At 40.0% G+C, this 22,294-nt stretch overlaps 1 protein-coding gene and 1 long non-coding RNA gene across 18 annotated transcripts in view; one reads left to right on the plus strand and one right to left on the minus strand.

The window, feature by feature from the left end:
• plcb1l (phospholipase C beta 1-like) overlaps positions 1 to 22,294 on the minus strand; it is a 151,016-nt gene that overhangs the window by 86,626 nt on the left and 42,096 nt on the right. For 11 of the 17 annotated variants that reach the window (XR_015518877.1, XR_015518874.1, XR_015518878.1 and 8 more), the window contains exons 1-2: positions 7,754 to 8,005; positions 1,392 to 1,469 (exon numbers count right to left, since the gene is read on the minus strand). Coding sequence is in view for 3 of the 17 variants with exons in the window: in XM_087298661.1 (XP_087154787.1) it covers positions 1,392 to 1,469; positions 7,754 to 7,852 (177 nt within the window). In the remaining 14 variants the exon portion in view is untranslated. Of the gene's footprint in view, positions 1 to 1,391; positions 1,470 to 7,753; positions 8,006 to 14,066; positions 14,185 to 15,546; positions 15,652 to 22,294 lie in introns of those variants that run through there. The other 6 variants (XR_015518883.1, XR_015518884.1, XM_087298663.1 and 3 more) reach the window with 2 other exon arrangements.
• LOC147839524 (uncharacterized) overlaps positions 15,988 to 22,294 on the plus strand; it is a 29,186-nt gene continuing 22,879 nt past the window's right edge. The window contains exons 1-2 of the long non-coding RNA XR_015519145.1: positions 15,988 to 16,093; positions 19,894 to 20,023. This is a non-coding gene — a long non-coding RNA (uncharacterized LOC147839524). The remainder of the gene's footprint in view (positions 16,094 to 19,893; positions 20,024 to 22,294) is intronic.

Here is a 22,294-nt window from a genome sequence, read left to right on the forward strand (position 1 = left end):
GAAAACACCCTGCTGAAACGAGGGGTTACATGGCCCTTTAACAACCACAGCCACAACAACCACAAAAACAACCACAACAACTACAACCACAGAGAGAAAGAGTGAAATAGTCTGTGTGAGAAAGAAACAGTGTGTGTGTGTGTGTGTGAAAGAGAGAGAAACAGAGTGTGTGTGTGTGTGTGTGTGTGTGTGTGTGTGTGTGTGTGTAAGGCTAGGGACAGTTTTGTTGCTGTTTAAGAACCACTTTTCCTGGTTGGGGTTGTTTTATGCAAACGAGCTCCCTCATTAGAATAAGCTGAAGAGCAGTGGGTGTCCGGCGCGTGCTGTAAATAAGCTGCAGGTTAGTCAGTGAGCCGCTAGAGTGAGTGCAGACGTGGTCATCATGAATCTGCCTCATCAGTTTACCAAGGCTGCGGTGTGTGTCTGCAATCACACTGAGTGGGGAACGACTGCTGAATGTGGATTTTACAGAACGTTCTCAAGCCCTGAGCAGAAAGCCCAGCGCTTTCTCACCTCTGTGAAGATGGCACCTCATTAAACAGATAATCCCAAACTCTACGCCATCTACTTGTGCTGATTTGGGCTCTGAGAGATTAGGCTTCGTTTGTTTTTGATTGTGTGACGTCACTTTCCACCCCACAATGCTCAAATGACTTCAGATCAGCACAGGGTGTTTGTGCTGGACTTGTGCTGTTAAAATAAACACTGGATCTGTTTTCCTCCTTTAGATATAAGCTGAATATTTCGGGAGCCGTGACGTCACTCTCCACCACATTTCCTCTAAATCACACCAAACTGGTGTCATTCCTGTGCTGGATTTGTGCTGTTAAAATAAACACTTCGTCTGTTTTCCTTGTTGAGATATAACCTAAATATTTGGTCAGATTTGTGCTGGATTGTGCCGTTGGAATAAACATGAGATATTTACATTCGTGCATGAATATATTATTTTCATTTGCTCACAATTTGTGCTTATTTTGTGCAGCAAAAATATTATTTGTGGCCTAAAATAATGTAAGCTGATTCAGAGGTCTCTCGACCCCAGCTGCTCCACATTTACCTGAATAGCCTCGTCTGTGTGAGCTTCATTTGTGCTGGACTGTACCTATGAAAGTTTTGTTAGTGCTGCTTAATTCTACTATTAAAGTATCGAGCCACGCCACATGCATGATATTCTAAAATATTTTAATTTGTTTGTGCTGACAGAATTTTCATTTGTGATGCTTTATTTTTGAGATATGAATATAGCCTAAGCCAATATGTTATTGTGAGAAAACAGTCAGGAGGAGCTTTTAGAGATGAGGAGAAACTGAGCAGAAGCAGGTGGATCTGTGCCAGACCTTCACTAACACTGAATCAGCTCGTGGACTGAGAGATCTCCCTCTGCTTACCTTATTCTGGTCAGTCCAGTACAGGTAATATCCCTGTGGATCCACATACAGCGTCACCGGAGTCCCTGAGGTGCAGTCCTGAAACACACACACACACACACACACACACACACACACACACACACACACACACACACACACACACACACACACACACACACACACACACACACACACACACACACACACACACACACACACACACACACGAGGGTTAACATGGCTGTGGAAGAGTTCAGATGTGCTGTGTGTTTAATATATTAGATAACTAAACCTGATGAGATCTCTGAACTGTCTAAGCACTGATCAAATCAACAAACAGAAGAGCACCAGAGAATCCTCATCAGCCAAACCTCTGCTGTCGTGACCCTTCTGCTGTTGTATTTGTTAAGCGCGGCTCTGTTCTTACAGCTAAAATGTAAATCCTCGTTTTTCAGCATCATTTCAGTATTTCTCAATCATTTTCCTTCAATTTTGTTCAGTTATATTTTCTTCTTCTGCGTTTGAGAGGTGTTTTGTCTTATTAGTTGCGGTAATTAATATAGCTTTTACTACTGAAACATTTATTTAAATATTAAATGTACAAAAGTTGACTAATGCAGTGTTTCCGGTTAAAGGTGCGCTGAAATAATGTTGTGAGGTGATATTTGAAAGCAGAACATGGCGAGAGGGCGACGCAGTGGCGCAGTAGGTAGTGCTGTCGCCTCACAGCAAGAAGGTCTCTGGTTTGAGTCTCGGCTGGGTCAGTTGTTGTTTCTGTGTGGAGTTTGCATGTTCTCCCCATGTTGGCGTGGGTTTCCTCCGGGTGCTCCGGTTTCCCCCACAGTCCAAACACATGTGCTATAGGGGAACTGGGAAGGCTAAATTGTCCGTAGTCTATCAGTGTGAATGGGTGTGTGTGGATGTTTCCCAGAGATGGGTTGCAGCTGGAAGGGTATCCACTGTGTAAGAACGTGCTGGAGAAGTTGGTGGTTCATTCTGCTGTGGCGACCCCGGATTAATAAAGGGACTAAGCCGAAAAGAAAATGAATGAATGAATGAATGAACATGCTGAGAGCACAACTCCTGCTGATATCCGCACTACAGTCACTAGACACGCCCCCTGCTGCTGATTGGCTGCAGGTGTGTTTCGGGATTCTGAAAATCACAAGCGTTTTCCAGAGTAACTCTAAAACAGAGACTCTGGAGTCCATTTATGAAGGAAAAAAGAAAGATAAAAGTGGAAAGTACTGTCAAGGGCATAGGTGTACACTTGACATTGGTGGGGACTGCAACTAATCATATATCAATTATTTATTTTTACATCTTATATATTTATTATTCTATTCATTAATCATCTCTTCATACTATTTTTTTGGCCCATAGGCAAAGCTGGAAAGAGGGTAGCTCGAAAGACCAGCAGTAGGATTAATATTATTATTGATAGTAATATTATGTTTGAATTATATTTAAATGGCCAAATTCGGACTCAGGGAAGCTGAATGCTCAGGTTAGTTTCTTGTTTGCCTGTAGGCTCTAGTTTTTAATTTAAAACCAGTTTTAACAAATTTCTTTAAAAACATTTAAATTAGTAATGATAGATGATAATAAATTTGTATTTTAAAAATAAGATTTTTTATATTTCTTTATTCTAAATTTTCATTATTTGTAAAACAGTAAAATAAAACTGACAGTGTAAATGCACATTTGTAAATAAACACTTAAAATAGTAAAATAGTGTGGCCAGCAATTTGACAAAATGGTAAGAAATATGTTTTGGTAAATCAAAAACTGTGGTTATGATAACCATCCGACAAGCTAATCCAGCAACAATGAGTTCTTAAAATGACACTAAAATGCAATATTGATAATTAAATAGAAAGTCGGGCGAATATCTGCAAAATAAGCACCTTTTCAACCAGCTGGCTGATAGTGTAATGTTAAAAATAAAGTTTAATAGCTGATAAAGAGTCTAATAAAGACTTCAGTTCATTCTAGCCATCAAGCATCTCTCATATATCAGTATTAATACAGCACTGCAGTTTTCCTGACAGACTGTTTAGACCAAAGTTGCACATGCTGCTCTGAGAGATGAGGAGAGCTGGCAGGGTCATAAACATTTGCATTTCTCTGTTTATTCTGCAGTTGGTGTTCAGGGTGTAGAGTTCATTTCCCTGACTACATCAGCTGCTATAATGAGTTAAAGTGGGGGAGAACACGAGGACCAGGTCAGACTCATTCAGTAGCCAACTTTACCGTTACACTGAAAAACGCTCCGTATGTCCTCCTGTTGTGCTGACGCCATCCTCACCTGTGTGTGTCACACACTTCACACACCTTAAGCTGCGGTCACACTGGGCTTTTCCTCCCATAGACTTCCCTTTATACGCACACGAATGCGTCAGACCGGGTCATGCGTTAAGTTGCGCAGGTTGCTGCGCTGCAAAGTTCAAGCTTGGTGAACTCTGACCTGCGAAATCGCATCACTTGTCAACAGCGATGAGCAATGCAAATGAACGTGCGCAGTTATCAGTGAACGCCTGCTACAGAGGAGCGCTCAGGCTGAAGCTGCTCTACTCAAACCCAAAGCAGCAGACTCTGCACTGGATTCTGTGCTTTAATATCTGTCCATCACCCTTTCTGACCAGCCGTCAGCTCAGTCTCCTACACAGAACTGCGGTTGTGTATCAGCTGTCCCATCACTATTCAGAAATAAAAATCTATTTGTGCCAGCTTTACAGACGTGGCTCACAGAGTCCCAGAGTCCTGGGGTCCATTCTTCGTACCTCGCTTAAATGATCTAAGATTATTGGGCAGATTCTGAATCTGTTCATCTTCATAACTGATCTCTCCCTAATTTGGTTCTTCAAACAAGTTTGTGAATCAGATTAGAATGTCTGGATGAACTGATCTGAGATCGCTGCGTGTGTTATGAAGGACAGATCTACCGATCCTCGAAATCATGATCAGCAATGCAACGATTGACTGACGGCACAGCAGCGTAATGACATCATCTGATTAATATTCAATTATCCATGAGAGCAAAATTACATCAAATTAGCAGTAAACCATGTGTTAAATATGACACGCAATAACCTTCCACATTTATTGTGAGGTGCAGGCTTTACACTGTCATGTGTCAGGACAAGAGTATTCATCATGTATTTCAATGCAAATCAGTGTGTTTAGTTCTTCATTTAGAGAAGATTTTCTTTATTATAGTAGCCGTTTTTTAATCGGTGTAAAGAATAACTGGCTGTTTACAAAAGCATTTTGATGTTGGTAAAGGCGTCTGCAACTTTTGTGAAGCATCAAATCACCGTCATATTAACTGTCAAAACATGTTTATGACTGCATAAATGTATTATTGCTTTAAAAAGTCACATACTGTGCATGTTTATTATAAACAATTTGTACTAAAGCGATCTAAAAAGTTCATATAAATAAATTTTGTCTTTGGACCACTAGGTGGCAGTCTTTGTACTTTCATTTCGAGGGTGCAGATTGCATAAGTTTTATTAATATATATAACTTTATTTATTTTATTAATAACTATAACTTTATTTATATACATATATATATATATATAGTTTAAAAAATATTTACTCTTTTCCCAAGTGTATACAACTACTACTGTAAGAAAATATCAGAATTGGGAACATACTTTCTGTATTATCTTTGCTTGAACTGAGCCGATCTAATCCTGTTTATATGAATTGAACCTGCTCCCGATCAGGTTTGACCTAGCAGAACTGTTGCTATGACAACAACTCTCGGATCAGCTTTGAAGAACGAAACGATCCTGGATCGTGTCAAATCATCAATATCCAAATCCAGCTAACTGAGTGATCCACGTACGAAGAACGGACCCCTGGCCAGGGCTAAACTTATGTAGATTAAGACATTGAATCTCCTTGTAGAAAAACTTCCCCTTTGTGCATCTCGAGACAAAACAATGCTCATAATATCAATCAGCAGATCAGCAGTTTCTCCAGCACTCAGAGCAGCCCATCTGCCGATCCCATTTCATTGCTTTACTATTATTATTGTTGAGAATTGTCATTAGGAAGAGCTTTTTCTGCTGCAGTTTTTATTGATGTTCCAGGAAATGATGTTTTAGACATGATTTACCTGTTGCTCCAGTTTACTGTAGCTTCTGTTCAGCAATATATCTGGTAACAGGCCTTTATCAGCATTTTTAAAGGTTACCGGCGGTCCAGTTACCTGCAGCAGTTCAGAACTCTGACTGTGGTTTGGTTTAATGAAGTTTAATTTCAGCTCAGTGTGATTAATGCCTTTGCTAAATGCTTTACTAAAGGAAATAACAGTGTTTTCGTTTAGTCTTAGATGTAATTTCAAATTAATTCAAACTAATTGAAATTAAAGTGTCCCTCAACCCTGTTACGGTCTTCAACCCCGTCACTGTATTCTCAACGCTCTGACGTTCATATTCTTTAGAAAATAAAATAAGGAAAACAGCCAGCATGTAAAGGCCTAACATTGTGCATATGTGGTCTGAGGAAGATATCTCGATTAAAAACAGACCACAGAGTGCATACGTTGAGTTTATCTATAAACTAATGTGGAGAGCATCACCTGCTTATGATTGCTTGCGGCCGGCCCCGCATTATTCAATCTATGATAGACCAATCAGACGATTCCTAAGCCTCTGACACCCTGAGCTCCATATCACAGCCATCTTCATTTAGAAGAGTCCACCCTTCCACCCCTACTCCTCCTTTCCTAGATGGGCGGCACGGTGGCCCAGTGGTTAGCACTGTTGCCTCACAGCAAGAACGTCACTTACCAAGCCAACAGACGTTTCCGTGCAGAGTTTACACGTTCTCCCCGTGCTCACGCGGGTTTCTCCAGTTTCCTCCCACCGTCCAAAAACAAGCAGCTTAAGTTAATTGACTAATCCACATCAGCACATAGACATGCTGCTAGTCAGTGGTTCTCTCTTAAGAGTGATCACTGTCTGTTCATCAGCTACTACAGCAGGGGAGTTCTCCACATCTACCTAAGCTCAAACTCCCCTCTCAACCTGCAAATGGGAGGGAGCCCCGGGCTCGAGGATCTCATGAGCTCAGGGCTCTCTCCCGGGACAGCATGCCAAACACACTTTATGATCAATCATCATCTGAGGGTGAACTCTTGAAATTCTATAATTGTATCTTAAATCACATATAAATCTAAAACTCATCAGTGATGTTGTATTTTAAACATTAAACTGATTTGAGGGACACATGAGCGATGGGTAAATGCTGGTTTAATAGCAAAAGCTTTGTAAATACTATTATTAACAACTCAGTTCAGTCCGTCACGAGTCTGAGAATAATGGCTGTCCAAATAAACATAAAGCAGAAATTAATGTGAAGGCTGTAATGCCTGAGCTGGACAAATCTGAATGTCTGAAAGTTTAAATTGTGCCTAATTATATAAAACATAATCAATACACTTGTAAACATGAGTTTGCTCAAGCTGAAATATAACCGAATGCCAGGAATGACCCAGATATATTTAAGATATGTCAATGCAGGTCAGATCTCGTTCAGACAGCTCAGATGTGCTCAATCTTCTGTTTTCCCTTTAAATACAGAGATTTCAGTGACATTCACATCTATCCAGAATCACCTGCAAGTGTGTGTGTGTGTGTTTTTGTTGTTTAGTGTCATCAATTCCTGTGTGTTTTATCATTGTGGCTGATTTATGGCGCACCACATTCATTCTCCAGTCCTGTCTACCATCAGTCATTTCTGAGAAAGACCACCGGTGTGTGTTTATCCAGCAGAAATGAGCCTGTTTGAATGGTGCTCGAGACTTTGTGTTCGCATTTCACAACGTTTAAAAGTTTCATAAGGGCTGATGTACAGTATAACTATCCATTCATAAATCACAGAGGGGCTTCATGCGCGCACACACACACACACACACACACACACACACACACACACACACACACACACACACAAACACACAAACACACACACACACACAGCCAGCATGTATACATTGAGATGTGTCCATCCAAACAAAGAGCGCTTACACACTTTACCTGCGGCATTTGGAGGAAAACTGTGATCATACAAGTGTTAATCTACATATCTAGAAAGCAGATGAACTACACCTTCACTAGCAGAACATGGCTGATGTCTGTGTAAAGAGAGAGCTAGCTGTGTTTACTGAACACACAACAGCACAGGAGACTCACAACATTAAATATGTCCATCCGTCATATCTCTATATTCAGCCCACTGCAGTCTGAACACTGCTGGACCTGTAGACCTGACACACACACACACACACACACACACACACACGCACACACACACACACACACCTGCATCTTCATCGTCTAAAGCTGAATGGGTTATTTTACTCACATCATCCCACTTCATGAACTTCTCCCCGGTGCTGAGGCGCTCGGGCACGGTTGCGCGTCTGAGCTGGAGCGCGTGAACTCCCGGCTGCGCTCCGGCCATCGGGCACGTCTGTGTGTGTGTGCGTGTCTGTGTAAGTGTCTATACTGTATGTGCGTGTGTGGCTCTGCGTGCCCTTCTATCAGTGTGTGTCTGTACGCGCGGAGCTGCTGATGAACCTGAAGCGCGCAGCGCGTGCTGGAAAACTCAATGCTCGCCCCCCCGCGCGCGCTCCCGCCGTGCATAGGCAGTCCGCGTGAAAACATCAAAAGGTGAGTCAATCCGTTTCCCGCGGAGACTCGAGCTATATATATGTTTTCTCCTTTGCTTTTATCCGTGAACAGATCTGGAGCCCCTAACCCTAAGCTGAACTAATCACGTGTGTTTATTATTGATGATGGCTTAGAGGATGAGCTAAAGCGGGAAAAGTGAGCTCATACACACGTTACAGGTGTTTATTCAGGTGACAGAGCAGCGCACATTCTCCCGTCCAGTCAGTTTAATAGAGTTATTGATCATTTCACCCCGTGTTGTGTTCAGCAGTGCTTCATCTGTAATATAAAACTCATGATGAGCGTGTGTGTGTGTGTGTGTGTGTGTGTGAGTGTGTGTGTCACTAAAGTGAGCTCTACTACAGCTGTGTTCATCACTTTACATCAATAATAAAGCATCAGTAAGTGTTACGGTGCTCTCCACGGTTATTCACAGCGTTAACAACACATAAACCAAAGTAAACATCTGGCTCAGTCCTCCATCAGCACTGCACTTTATAAGCTTCACTTTCTGAATATAAGGATAAATAAAGACGGTGATATCAGCCAGGCCATGTCCAACATCAGTCTCCACCTGTCTTCTTACACTATCCTCATTGAGCTGGTCACACTCTACACTCAGGTTATATTGGTTAATATTATCTAATGTATTCACTAGCCTGAACAGACAATGAACATTACATTAATGAGTGTCTGCTCTTGATGGTTAATGGATATACAGTCGCTCGCTGGTCCTGCATGTTGACCAGGGCAGAGCGGGGCACACAGTAACGCTTTCAGGTTTTGGGCGAATAATGAACATAGTAATGGGGTCAGAGAAACATTTAGTTTTTTTTTATCAATAACACACACTAGGAATGCAACGATTATAGATTTTAATTGTAACTGCGGAATAATCACGGTTGTCACGATTATTATGCATTAATTAATTTCCAAACACTGCTAGTTTAGTAAATCACATGAACACTTCTTATATTTGTCTATTGCTGCTCAGTAAGCAACTAACACAGCACAAATAACACACAATAGCCCATTTCCCTTTGCTGAAAACCCTTTTTGGCATTTAAACATCAGTAACAGTTTTACACTGAAAATAAACGACAGAACAATTAATGAATAAATAATTAAATAAAAATGTAAATAAATAATAAAATTGTGCTTGTCTAATGTAAATATAAGCTTCATACCAACACAATCTCACGGCAATTCGTAACTTTTTCATTTAGTGGCTAATTCGTACGATCTAATTCGTACATTTTAGTACGATTTGCTCATCCCCCAATGACGGTTGGGTTTAGGGGTGGGGTTAGGTGCCACGCCTCCTTTTTAAAATAGTTCAATTTCGTACGACTGAACAGTACGAATTCGTATGAATTAGCATCTAAAGCCGCCTTTCCACTGCACATGACATTTGGACATGACTGTCAGAATACGCCCCCTTGTGTTGTCGTAATACATCATATCCGGTCGGCAGGTCGCATACGGTCTTGTCGCAGGAGTTCAAATATTTCAACGGATCCGCAACTCAATTCAGATCTGAATTTTCCGCATACGGAGATGATGGGAACTCCACGCAGCTCACGGACTGCTCTCCATTGGAAATGAATGACTTCCTGTCTGTCGCTTGTCGTTTGTCGTGTGCAGTGGAAAGGAGGCTTAACGTTAAACTGCCAAAACGTAAAATACTAACGTTTTCTCAAGAGATCAGGCTGTTCATACGTATCTGTACTGTAAATATCTTCCTTTAAAAGAGAACAAATGCAGTCAAAGGCGGCTGAAGCTCTGTCTGAAAGGCACTTTTGATCAACTATATTGCACAATTGTTTAGTATTGTTCATTTAGTATTTTTCTTTATCTCTTTGATGTAGAAATGTGTATATTCCATGTAGAGTATGAAGCTGATCTGTCATCATGTGATCTACATCTGTGAGCTGTAACATGCTTATAAAGGCAGATTTCACACTCTTAATTTAACTTCAACTGACTTTACATATCAGCCTTATTTCCTCAGTAATTGGCTCATTTGTTTTGTATATAGCGCAGTGTTTATTGATTTATCTACTGGATACACACATTTCAATCTATTTGCATCATCCATTATTATACAATGCATTTATTTGCATCATTAGCAAGACTTTATTTTAAAACAAATATTTTCTATTAAAACACATTTTTATATAAAAAGTTCTCAACATTACACTCAAAGTTCATCAGTAATTGTGTTGGTTTAGTAACAGTGTGTGGCTTAATTAAGGGTGCGTTCACACCTGTCTTATTTAGTTGGATTGATTTGCACTAGAGTTTGTTTCCCCTGTTGGTGCGGTTGGTTTGGGCAGGTGAGAATGCAGCAATCTTACTCGAGTGCGCACCAAAAGCGGACCAAATAAGCGTACCGAGACCTGCTTGAAGAGGTGGTCTCGGTGCGCTTGCAAATGAACCCTGGAGCGGTTCGTTTGTGGTGAGAATATGATCCGCACTAAAACAGGTCCAACCGCAAAAAGTTTTGGACTAATCCAGCTGCCGTAGGCCGATGCGCTGTGCATTATGGGATATGGAGGAAGAATATTTGTTGACAGCGCTTTACCAACAGAGAGAGAGAGAGAGAGAGAGAGAGAGAGGGAGAGAGAGAGAGGGGAAAACATTAGCTGATGGATCGTTGGTAATATTTCCGCAAGATGAGCACGTCACAGTTTAACTGAATTCATGTCTCCTCCTGAAGTGTCGAGTGATGCATTAAACACTGTTTTCCAGCTGCGGCCGCGCTTCATTCTCAAAATGTATAAAGCAGGCTTACAATCAGCCAGCGCTGTCGTCCCTTCATGGTAAAAAGCTACATGTTGTGTCTGCTGGTTTTGTTTACCTGCGGGAGTTCATTGGCATTTTCCTGCACGTAAATTCTGACCAATCAATAAGCAGTTTAGGAAATATGTTCAACAACATCTGGCCAATAAGAGATGTGGATTTTGTCTGATTTGGTTTGTTTCAACTGGTTCAGACTAAAGCCAGCAGTGTGGTGTGAAAACGACCCAAAGACGGCAGAAGATCCAACAATGCATCATTATTGTGCTTGGTGCGGACCAAAAGAAGCGAACTACAGATGTGAAAGCACCCAACATGCTGTGTCCTGTTTTCCTCAGATCTGGCTAGCAGCCACTGTTTCACATTTGCAAAATGGTTTCATCTTTTAGCCTAGAACAGGGGTTTTCAAACTGTGGGGCGCCCCCCACCCAGCACCTGTTAAAGGGGGGAGCGAGACATTGAGGCGTGCACTCCAAGAATCTGTCTGCTTCAGAGGTGTTGCTCGCTGCAGAAGTTGGGACTTGCTCAACTTTTTAACCACCAATGGAAGCGTCAGCCAATCAGATCGCTGTATGCAAATACTCCAGCTCAGACTGTGGCCTACTGAGGCTGCTATGAGGATCGGGTCAGCCCCAACTTCAGTAAAGCGTTGACGCTGAAGCCCCGTGTGAATGGGGCGTAACTTTGTGCCCCGCACTCCCCTACTGTTAACAAGCATGAGCCGAATGCTGAACTATGATCAATAAATGCTGTTCAAGTGCTGTTCACACTATCAGTTCAGGTTAGCAAGTACATTCATTAATGAAAGCTGATTGTAAAGTGTGGTCATCGCGTATCATAACAAGCCACTTATCTGTGAATACTTTTATATTCATGTTTTTATTTCTTATTTGTACAGTTGAAACAGTCCACATATTGTACATCACCCATCTAGACGCATGCATACTCTGTGCTGCTCACACTACTGTCCACTTATATACATCGTCACCCTGCAGTTATGAGGTTCTCTCTGCGTTCTGACTGGTTTTGGGATATTGAGCCTCAGACAGCATGTGTGTGACATCAGCTTTTAGATAAAAAGTCTTAAAATGTGAACAACTTAAACAAAAACGTCCCATAATGTAAATAATCTGTCAATTATTAAGAATATGTCATTAACTGATTTGCATGTCCTTCAGTCTCGTTATGCCCTTGTGTTTGAGTACAATCACAGAATCAAGAATTAAGCTTGTTCTGGTTATTTTGCATTGACCCACTGAACTGTTGCTTCCTTTACAGTCACAGTAAAGCAAAATGAGCCGGTGGGTTGATATAAACCAGGGGTGTCCAAACTGGGTCCTGGAGGGCCGGTGTCCGGAAGAGTTTAGCTCCAACTTACTTCAACACACCTGCCAGGAAGTTTCTAGTACATCTAGTAAGAGCTTGATCGCCTGCTTCAGGTGTGTTTGATTAGGGTTGGACATTCCTGATATCTTAACTGTGAAACACTGAGCTCACAGAGCTGCTGTGCCTAACTGTGGAGAAGAGAAATAGAAATTGTGCATTTATTATTCTCAAACTCGGCATCAGACCTCACATCATCAAGACTGCAGTGAACAACACACGAACTCTGGCGCCCTCTGGCGGAGCAAGCGAAACAGCACAGCTCAATCTCACTACAGCAGCTTAACCATTAAAGTTATGGTCACTAATAACCTTACCTTCTGATTTTGACTATACAAATAAGCTTGAACTGAATTGACGGCGTTTGCTGAATGGGAAGGCTGAGCTTTAAACATTTAGCTGTAAATAGCTGGACTCAATATACCCTGGCATGAGCACTGCTTCTGTCTGTTGTTTTTATTTATCATGCGGTTTCCTTTCCTCCGGGATCTGCTGTGCAGTTTGAGTAATTCTCCTAACAGACTTACAGATGCAGGTTTAAAGCTGTAGACTGAGGCCCCGTTTACACTAATGCGTTTTAGTTTGAAAACGCATAAGTTTTGCTACGGTTACGCCATCCGTCCACACTACGCCGGAGTTCTCGAGCGCCGAAAACGGAGCGTTTCGAAAACGCTGGTGAGGGCGTTTTCATTCTAAAACGCTGCAGCTCCGTCTCAGTGTGGATGGGGAAAGACGGAGATATCTGAAAACGGAGGCGGGGCTGCAGACATTCGCCTCTCTGATTGGGGCTTTTCCTCAATATTAAGTAGCCTAACACACAGTTCAGTCCTGAATCTTCTCCGTGTAAGTTCAGACTTCGCAAGTTTGATCAAGGCTGCATCTCTTCTTCTCAGTTTGATATGGAAAACATACCGAGGACACGCGTCAATCTTCACAGGGAACAGTGTACTTTATAACTTCATTCACATCACCTTGGCTACGTTGTTTCACTTTCTCAACAATAAAATGTAAACTTGATATGAGGAACTGCCTATTTTTATTTTAATATTAACAACTTAACAGACAGCAGACATGTTGAGGCGTTGTGCTGCATGAGCGTCATCTTCACTGTGTGCATATTTATAACAAAACGGAGCCGATAACAACTGCCTCCTTTCAATTTCAGTGAAAATACGAAACACAGCCTCTCTTTTGCTGAATATCAGTTTTAATAATCGATAATGGCCATTATAAAAGTATAACATACAATAAGTTTATACATTATAGGAAATAAAGGCAAGCGATCAGTCAATATACAGAATGTAGGCTACGTGCTTACATTAATCATTAACTTATCTTTGCGCTCAGCCAAAACACGTTACCTGAGAACAAGTAATAGATTCCAGTGACCAAAGTCAGGGAATATGTCGTTAGATAAAGACAACAAGATGAATGAAATATCACGTTTAATAAATATAGTGAGATTAGATCCAGCGGGAGATGCTTGATGAGAAGTCCGACTAGCAGAGCTCTCATCTGGGTAGATGGGCTCCAGCGATTGCCAAAGTGTGTGTGTGTGGTCACGTGATGTGCGTTTTCAGCGTTTTGGTGTGGACGGAGAGCAGTTCAGAAACGCTGGGTAAAACGCGAGTGTGGACGCGGATCGTTTTCATTCTAAAACGCCGTTTTAAAACTAATACGCACTAGTGTAAACGGGGCCTGAGTCGTATGTTAGTCTATACCTCTCATTGGGAGCAAACTGCAGTTTCAAGCTCAGGTGGAGAGCTGTGGTTCCACCCCATGAGCTTGTGGTGTTTGCATTAGTGAAAAAGCAGAACACTTACCTATGAAGGAGACGATACTGAAACACTGGCCAGATCCTCTCTGCATCTCCAGATTAAACAGGGCATCTGCGTTCAGAGCCGCTCATCATCTTCTCACTGCTTCAGAAACTTGATTTCACTGATGAAAGAACAGAAATGGCTGAAATCCACTAGATCTTGATGAGGCAGAGGTGGAGATGTGGAAACACAAGCACATCTATTACAGGCAGTGTTGGGGAGCTCACTTTGGAAATGTAATAGATTACAAATGACACATGACCCTATTTAAAATGTAATGACTGGTGTATCGTTTCCATTGCTTTATAAAAGTAAAGTAACTGATTACATCTGATCACTTGATTAAGTTTCTACTGGATATTTTCAACTCAGTCATTTTGAAGTGTTTATAATGAGAGCAGGAGTGAGCTTACAGCAGCTCTGTTTACTGTCAGAGTTTCAACATCTCTCATCACCTGAACAAAGACTATTTTCATTAAAGCACAGCCGCCACAAAACCAGACCTTATCCCAAATAAAACTGGCAACACTTTATTTTGATGCTGCATTTGAGTTATAGGAGCCATATTACTTTTCATTTAATTATAATGTTTGTTTTTATACTGATTAGTTTTGGGTTTCACAGTGACGTTTTATGTTTTGGTCATGTGGGCATAACTGGCACCTGCTAGAACATATAAAGCGCGTGCACCATCACACAGGTGTTAGGAGGAGAGAAGGAGAGTGGGGTAGCCGTATTGGCAAACAGCCACGCAAAACAGGCATCGCAAACGGCATCGCAATGGCACACGCAACAACCATCACACCAACGCAATAATAAGCTATTAAAACAGGTATTCAACACACAAATTGCTGTATTGTTTGTCATGCTTCAAGTTTATTTAAAGTTTTCCATATAACATCTTGGGCTCGGTGTGTCTGTCTAAAGCCACCAGCGCGTCACAAATTAAAGGGACCCTCACTGCCTCTCGAGCGACTTATAGGAGGCATCAGGAAGTCGCAATATGAGTATTGGTAGACTGTCTGCTTAATATCTGCTGATGCTGCTCCATCAACAGACATTTAACTGACTAGAAGTACATGTCAACTTACACTGACCCTAAGCCAACAGTCTACTGATAATCTCATGGCAATTAGGACACATTTTTTACTGTTGTGACTAAATCTAAACGTAAGTCAGCGGTGCAGGGGATTTCTGTGGCATTTCCAAGGAAAAAACATCTAAGCTCTTTTTGCACTTTTCTTTTTTAAATCGAAGCAACTTAAATCCAAATCAATCTCATCTGAGTGATCAATAAAACAGGCAATGAAACAGATGAGGCAGAACTGCTCAGTCCAGTTATTTACTGTCAATAATGTGCTGTATTAAACACAAAGTATAGAAAACAACAGCAAACACTAATAAAACTAGGCGTTGCACATTTACAATACTATAGTCATTTATAGTGAAGAGAAATATTTAGAAATGAGCATTATATTCATACCTGTCAACATTAGGATGTGAAAATAAGGGATATGCCCACCATAATTAGGGAAAACGAAAAGGTAATTGCACCGTTTTTATATTTATTTCCAAGTGTTTCGTGCATAAACAAAGCGAAAGCACAGAACAGACTCATATTTAAGAGTGAGGGGCGGCCTCTAGTGGTTTGGCGGTATGGGTTGTGTATAGGGAGGATCGACTCTTTAATGTTTATTTGCCAACCTTCAGAGAAAGACTGAAAATACGGGAGAAACACGAGTAAATCGGGAGGGTTGACAGGTTTGATTATATTATGTATATATTTACAACTCTTTATGTAGAAAAGGCTCCAAGGAAAGCTAGACTTTTATTAACAGACTTGTATTCTGAAAACTCAGAGTGCATTTCCTGATGCTTCCAGTAGGAGGCGTTACAGTTATAGTTTCACTTTTCTGCTGCTTTCATTATTCAGTCAGAGATCGACTGCTGTGCAGCTGAAGGTTAATCCTGTCACTCCTGAAGTTGTTTTGGTGTTTTAAGTTTTCCAAGTGTTAGTGCATGACCATAAAGTAAGTTTTCTCTTTATTTCTGAATGTTTTTAGCTTCGTTAAAGTGTATTAGTATACATTTACATCTGTATGGGCATGCCCAGACATGCAATGCTTGATGCTTCATGTCCGATCGAGTGATTATTAAGCTATATAGAGACAGCTAAATGCCTCATTAGCCACTATAAATGTTAAAGTCTTTTATACTGCACTATTAATCAATATTATTGCATTTGTGGTGATGTTTGGCAAATTAGTTATTTATTAACGCACTTGGATTCATTATATACATGTTGCTGCTAACTGGTCATCTTTATTTGTATGATTTATATTATTTGGGGCTTCACTTGTTATTTAGGATAAGCCTGTATGCTTTATTATACCTAATTAAGCAGAGACGGATTATTTTGTGTACATGTGCCCATTCAACTGTACTAATTTATCCTCATGTTATTTGTTATGTTATTTCTAGACTAAATATCAAAACACTTTGGAAAGAAGTTCATGTCTCTTCATTTGTTGTGACCAGGGCCCGGTTTTTCAAAAGTAATCCACTAGGATTTTGGATAAGGGATTGGATCAAATCTTGAAAATGGGTTTTTCAAAAGAAAAAACGGATTACATAATCGGATTAGATCACGTAATCTAATCTTGGTTTTGATCCAGATCAAAGCTTTACTTTGGGTTTTTCAGACCTTTTTTGTAGGATCTGGATCACTTTGATCCAAAAAACCTGGATTAAACTGATCCCATCAGAAGGGTGGATTTAGCGTGGATTTCATGCCCAAAATGTAATGAAAACTTAAAAAATGTATTAAATAATACTATATTTGGATCATGCAGTATCTTACGAGATATACTATAGATTCATAAAGTTTTAATTTTATTTGTTCATCTGTCAGGCTATAGTGATTATAGGCTTTAACGTATTCAGCCTTTCAGTATAGGCCTACAGCAAAGTAGAAAGAGTTTGGCCTCATAAAATAATCCCCCAACAGCTGTCAAAACTGACCAAAAACAATCAATTTTATTGTCACTAACTGATATATATATTCATCACAATGGAAAATATTTTTGTGTTTAGAATATTTATTAGTGATGCATGCAATGATTACAGAATAACAACAAAAAAAATGCAAAGAATGGCAATCACAGATTTTAGAAATCTCTTTCAACAATTGCAAAAAGAGACTGAAAGGGCAGAAGCACAGCTTCATCTGGTAGAGGAACCACTGACTCTGACCAAACTGCAGCAAACCAAGACCAATGACCTGAGATCTGCCTCTTAAAGGCTGCGCTCAGACAAGCTGCTCTCTCCACATCAGATGAGGAAGTCTGACCTTATTGTGGAGTTTTTGACATTAAGTCTTTTTTTATTTACATCTATATTTGAAACGTATTATAAATATCCTCACTGTACAGTGTTGTAGGTCTCAGATGAGCGGACTGCTGGAAGAGGATGGGGTGGGGTTTTTCTTATTTATTATTATTTTGATAATTATTACATTTTCTTAGTTTTCATTTAAAATAAAGGTATATTGACCCCACGCTGGCTATTCTACTCTTTACATATCTACAGTTCTACATTGTGATGTCCTATCCTGTTTGAGCACTGTTTATCCAGATTTAGTGATCCTGAAAAGTTCCTATCTGGATCAGAATGATCCAATCCAATGTTGCTTTGAAAAACTGGCTCAAAAAGTAAGCTGTATTACGTGATCACAGATTGCAAAAACAGGATTACTAAATCCGGATTAAACCTTTTGAAAAACCGGGCCCTGAGGATTGTTTGCTGAACACAATTATAACTAGAGCCGAGCAGTTTCCTTTCCTCTCCAACACTTTATTAATAAATTACTCTACATAATGTAGTATCATTAGAAACTATCATGAACTAATAGTAATTACCATAGTATACTTCAGCCTTTACTACAGTAAACTAGATATAGATATATATATATCTATATAGACCGCCTCTCCTTCAGTCATCTTGCCATCAAGCTAATTTCTCGTGTTAGCCTAATTGTTCAGCGACATCGACCAGAGCGAGAGGTGGCAGTAACGCACCAAAACATTTGTTGTTGACCACCGAAAACATCGGCCTGACAGCTCTGTGAATGACGGTGCTGTCACTTTTTGATCCGCAATCGGTAAATGTAGCTTGTGTGGACGCTACTGCGCTACTTCACTAATAAAATAGCTTTTTAAAATAGCCACGCTACTGAGAAATGTAGTTAAGCTAGTAGCATCAGTACTTGTAGCAACACTGTTAATGTGATGAAATGGCTTTGCATATCAAACACAGGCAGAGCAGCAGACCAATATTATTCAGCATATTCAGATGTAGCCCCGTTTGTAATCCTGAACGTTTTCATGAGTAACTGTAATTTAATTACACATTTCCTCTCAGTACCTAACGCATTACCGTTACTTTTATTTTGTAATGAAATTATGTAACGCCGTTACATGCAACTAGTTTCTCCCCAACACTGATCACAGGACAGCTGCGCTCTGCACATTTCTACAATATAAAGGAATCAGCTTTCAGTGATCATTAAAGAATGAAAATAAACAGAGCGTGGAGACGGCACAGAAGAATAAGGTGAAAGCAGACTGTGCTGTGTGTGAGCGGCGTTTCTGAATCCTCAGCGCTGATAAAAGAGCAGCTGAGAATTACATGGCTGTGAATGGAAGCGTACTTGCATTTCAATATGTCTCTTGCCTACAGGAGGAAGAAGTACGTTGGTGAGAAATCCCGAACGCTCAAATGATGGAGACTTTTCTCCACATCATCCGTTAAAACTAAACTATAGAGCATTTTGAGGGATGCACAGTGGTCCCAGTGTATTCCTGTTTTACATGTTTGATTTCTACAGCTTACAAGAAGCCAAATAGAGCCTCATATTGATAAATGATGTTATGATATCTGTTTTAATGTTAATTTATTATTGAATATACCTCTTGTTACAGTTATGAAATGGGTTTATAAGCAGCAGGAAATGTTGATGGGCAATGACATGAGCACACTGAAATGCTCTGTAGGGTTATTGAGTTACTGGTGTTATGAGGTGAATGGGGTACAGTTAGTTTTATACTCACTATAGGGATGCTCATTTCAGTTAATTTTGCTAACCGACAACCGCCGCTCATTAATCAGTTATTAACGGTTAACTGGTCAGATTACTATTCATTTTATAATAATCAAATTGACGTGTCTATTTTGTGTCTGACACATTAAATATTGCATTTTAAAATACTGATTTATTTTATATGCTAGCATATTAATAACAGAACAGAACAACAGAGCATCTTCACACACCTGCAGTGTTTAGCACAGGAGAGCAGAATAATCGAAATAAAATAAATAGGACTGCCCTAAATTATTTACACTTAAATAATTAATTTATATTACAAATGGAAAACACTGACTGATTATTTTTAATAACCGGCATAGGCTGTTTTTTTTCCCAATCATATGTTTTTTTCTTCCGTCAAATAAAAATCGCAGACTTCCTCAAATCGCCCGCTCCACGAAAAATATGCATTTATTTAATGCCCCGCTGTTATTATTATAATCACAAAACCTTTTACATTTTTAATAGAAATCATTATTTTAGAGATTATGTCTTGCTATATGGTTTCCTCTCTCTCCCTCGCGGTTCAAGTGCGCGCTGCGTGATGAAAAGACAACAACACGCGAGCATATGTTGACTTTTTGTAAAGCGGTTTGTTGTTTAAATATGATATTGCATTAATCTGCGTACATGCTTTATATGCTGTAAAATAAAAGGTAAAGCCTATTTGTTGTGTTTATGATGCAGATCCAGGTCAACATCAGCCGAAATGGCATCAGAGGGCCGAAAAGGCGCACCTCACTGCCTTTATGTTGACAAGGAAAAAAGAAGAGAAGAGGCGCGGCCGGTCCTCTTATAAAGCGACTGAATCAGCTGGGTATTGATTGTGCAAAAGTGTTGCTGTATATGTTGATAAAATTGTAATATTTAATAATATTATGATATTCAAGATTTGTACATTCATACAGCTCTGGATAACTTAAAACAGCGATTAGACCTTCAGAGCGGCATTAATGCGTCCTGAAGTAAAGCGAAACGGCTATAAACTCCAGCAACATAGAGTGATTATATGCAGAGTCATACTTTATCTATAAATAAAGTAGAACTATAGAAACTGTGTTCATCTTAACTGAAAGCTTCTGCGTGTTTGCTGGCCTCACGCATCGCGCACCTGTCAGTCAGTCAGCACGTAACCCCAAAGGATTAAACAGACACTATACGGTTACAGAAAAGCTTGCGCTGTTATAATCCACTTACCTTTTAATACATTTTGATGCGATTATAATCCGCTATTAAAAACAACAACAACAATAACTGAATGTTTTGAATGGGTAATGTAGCCGTGGCGGGATGCATTTTGGTTTCCCCCATTGGAAGAAGCGGAAACCAAGCTCTTAAAAGTTCTCTGTAGTTGTCTTGACAACACAAACTGCTGCTCTGGGATGAGCCGTGTGCAAAAGATGCCCCTCTTAACGCAAAGGCGCATTCAATCGGCCCCTTATGCAGCCAAACTACAAATATATAAAATAATAATTTTAATCGTTTAACTGACAGCATTAATCGGTTACAAACGCACCCTTTCGGTTAACGGTTAATCGATTATTTTGAGCATCCCTACTACTCACACATTCGTTCAGTGACATCTTTACCTGCTCCCTGCACTGTTTACCATGGTGCTTTGAATATTGGGTCTAATATAACATGCAATAATGACTGTAAAACAACATCAGCACTGTGTTGACTGAGAAGAGCGGTGTAGTGATAGTCATCAGCTGACAATGTGATTTACCCATTTAAAGTTAGCTAAGAATGCTTTGTTGAGTTTATATAATTAAGAAGAACATGTGAATGTGTGAATATAGCCAACTTTCCATTATTCGTGCTTCTGTTCCTCTTAACTTACGCTGGTTATTGCTTTACCCTTCTCACCCCTCACCACCGGATCCCTCCTCGCTCTTCAGACACTCTACGTCATCCCCCCTCTTCACATACATCTATACAGATGCAGACATCCCAAGTCTCTCGAAAGTTCCGGGAGTCTCATGCAAATGCATAGAGACACCCGGATACCCGCAAGCGAACGATAATCTGGAAAATGCAGATGGCGAGAGGCACAGTGATGGTCTGAACATTACATTAGATAGGTTAAGTGAATAGAGCAGTGAAGATATCGCGAGTGCAAATCTCTGCTGTCAATAGCTGGAGATGAGCAATATGTGAATGGTCCTGCATGCATTTAGGCATTTTTACATGTAACACCTGAAAGTTCTGCATTTTACATTACAAATTCACTAAAGCTGGCTGGAATTGTTAGATAAAACTTATTTAACATAAATGTTTAATAAAATAACTTCTTCTAATTCTTGTAATAAAATGAATGGCTGAATTATTTACTGTGAAGCTGCTTCTGGCCATGACAAGTGCACATCTACATTTTTATAAGAGACGTGTTTAATAAATGGGCCCGCGTCACAGCCCCAATCCACTATACTTCATATTTTGACAGTTTAAACTGTTGCCTGACTTGTTTATTTATCGAGTGGAATAAAGAGTCACTAAACCACAGAGAAAATTATAATCTGGACTCAAGAGAGCGAACCGAGTTAATGGCGCCATCTAGCGGCGGTGTGTGGATCTGTCCTGACATTACAGTGATATTATAAACATATTAAACATCATTTAGGTGACTATTGAACTGAAAAAAGGGTATTTAAATTGTGTGGACAATATCAAATATTTATATAAAGAATATTATTTAGTATCTTATTAGTAAGAATATATTAGTATCTCCAACCTAAAGCCGCATCAGCGAAGAGCTGAGGAGAATCACGTGTTTTAATAAATTAGCTTTTTTAATACTTATGCTTTATTATCATTAATTAGTCTATTTATTAGTTATTTTATTATTATTATTATTATATTATTATCATAATTAACCTACCGCACAGACAGAATAACGTGTGGCTAATGAAAAAAATGATAATTTAAGATTATTATAATTCATTCATTTCCTTGTCAGCTTAGTCCCTTGATTAATCCGGAGTCGCCACAGTGGAATGAACCGCCAACTTATCCAGCACGTTTTTACGCAGCGGATGCCCTTCCAGCCGCAACCCATCTCTGGGAAACATCCACACACACACACTCA

This window comes from Danio rerio, chromosome 20 (assembly GCF_052040795.2).
Source record: "Danio rerio strain M-AB ecotype USA chromosome 20, GRCz13ab, whole genome shotgun sequence".
Taxonomy (NCBI): domain Eukaryota; kingdom Metazoa; phylum Chordata; class Actinopteri; order Cypriniformes; family Danionidae; genus Danio; species Danio rerio.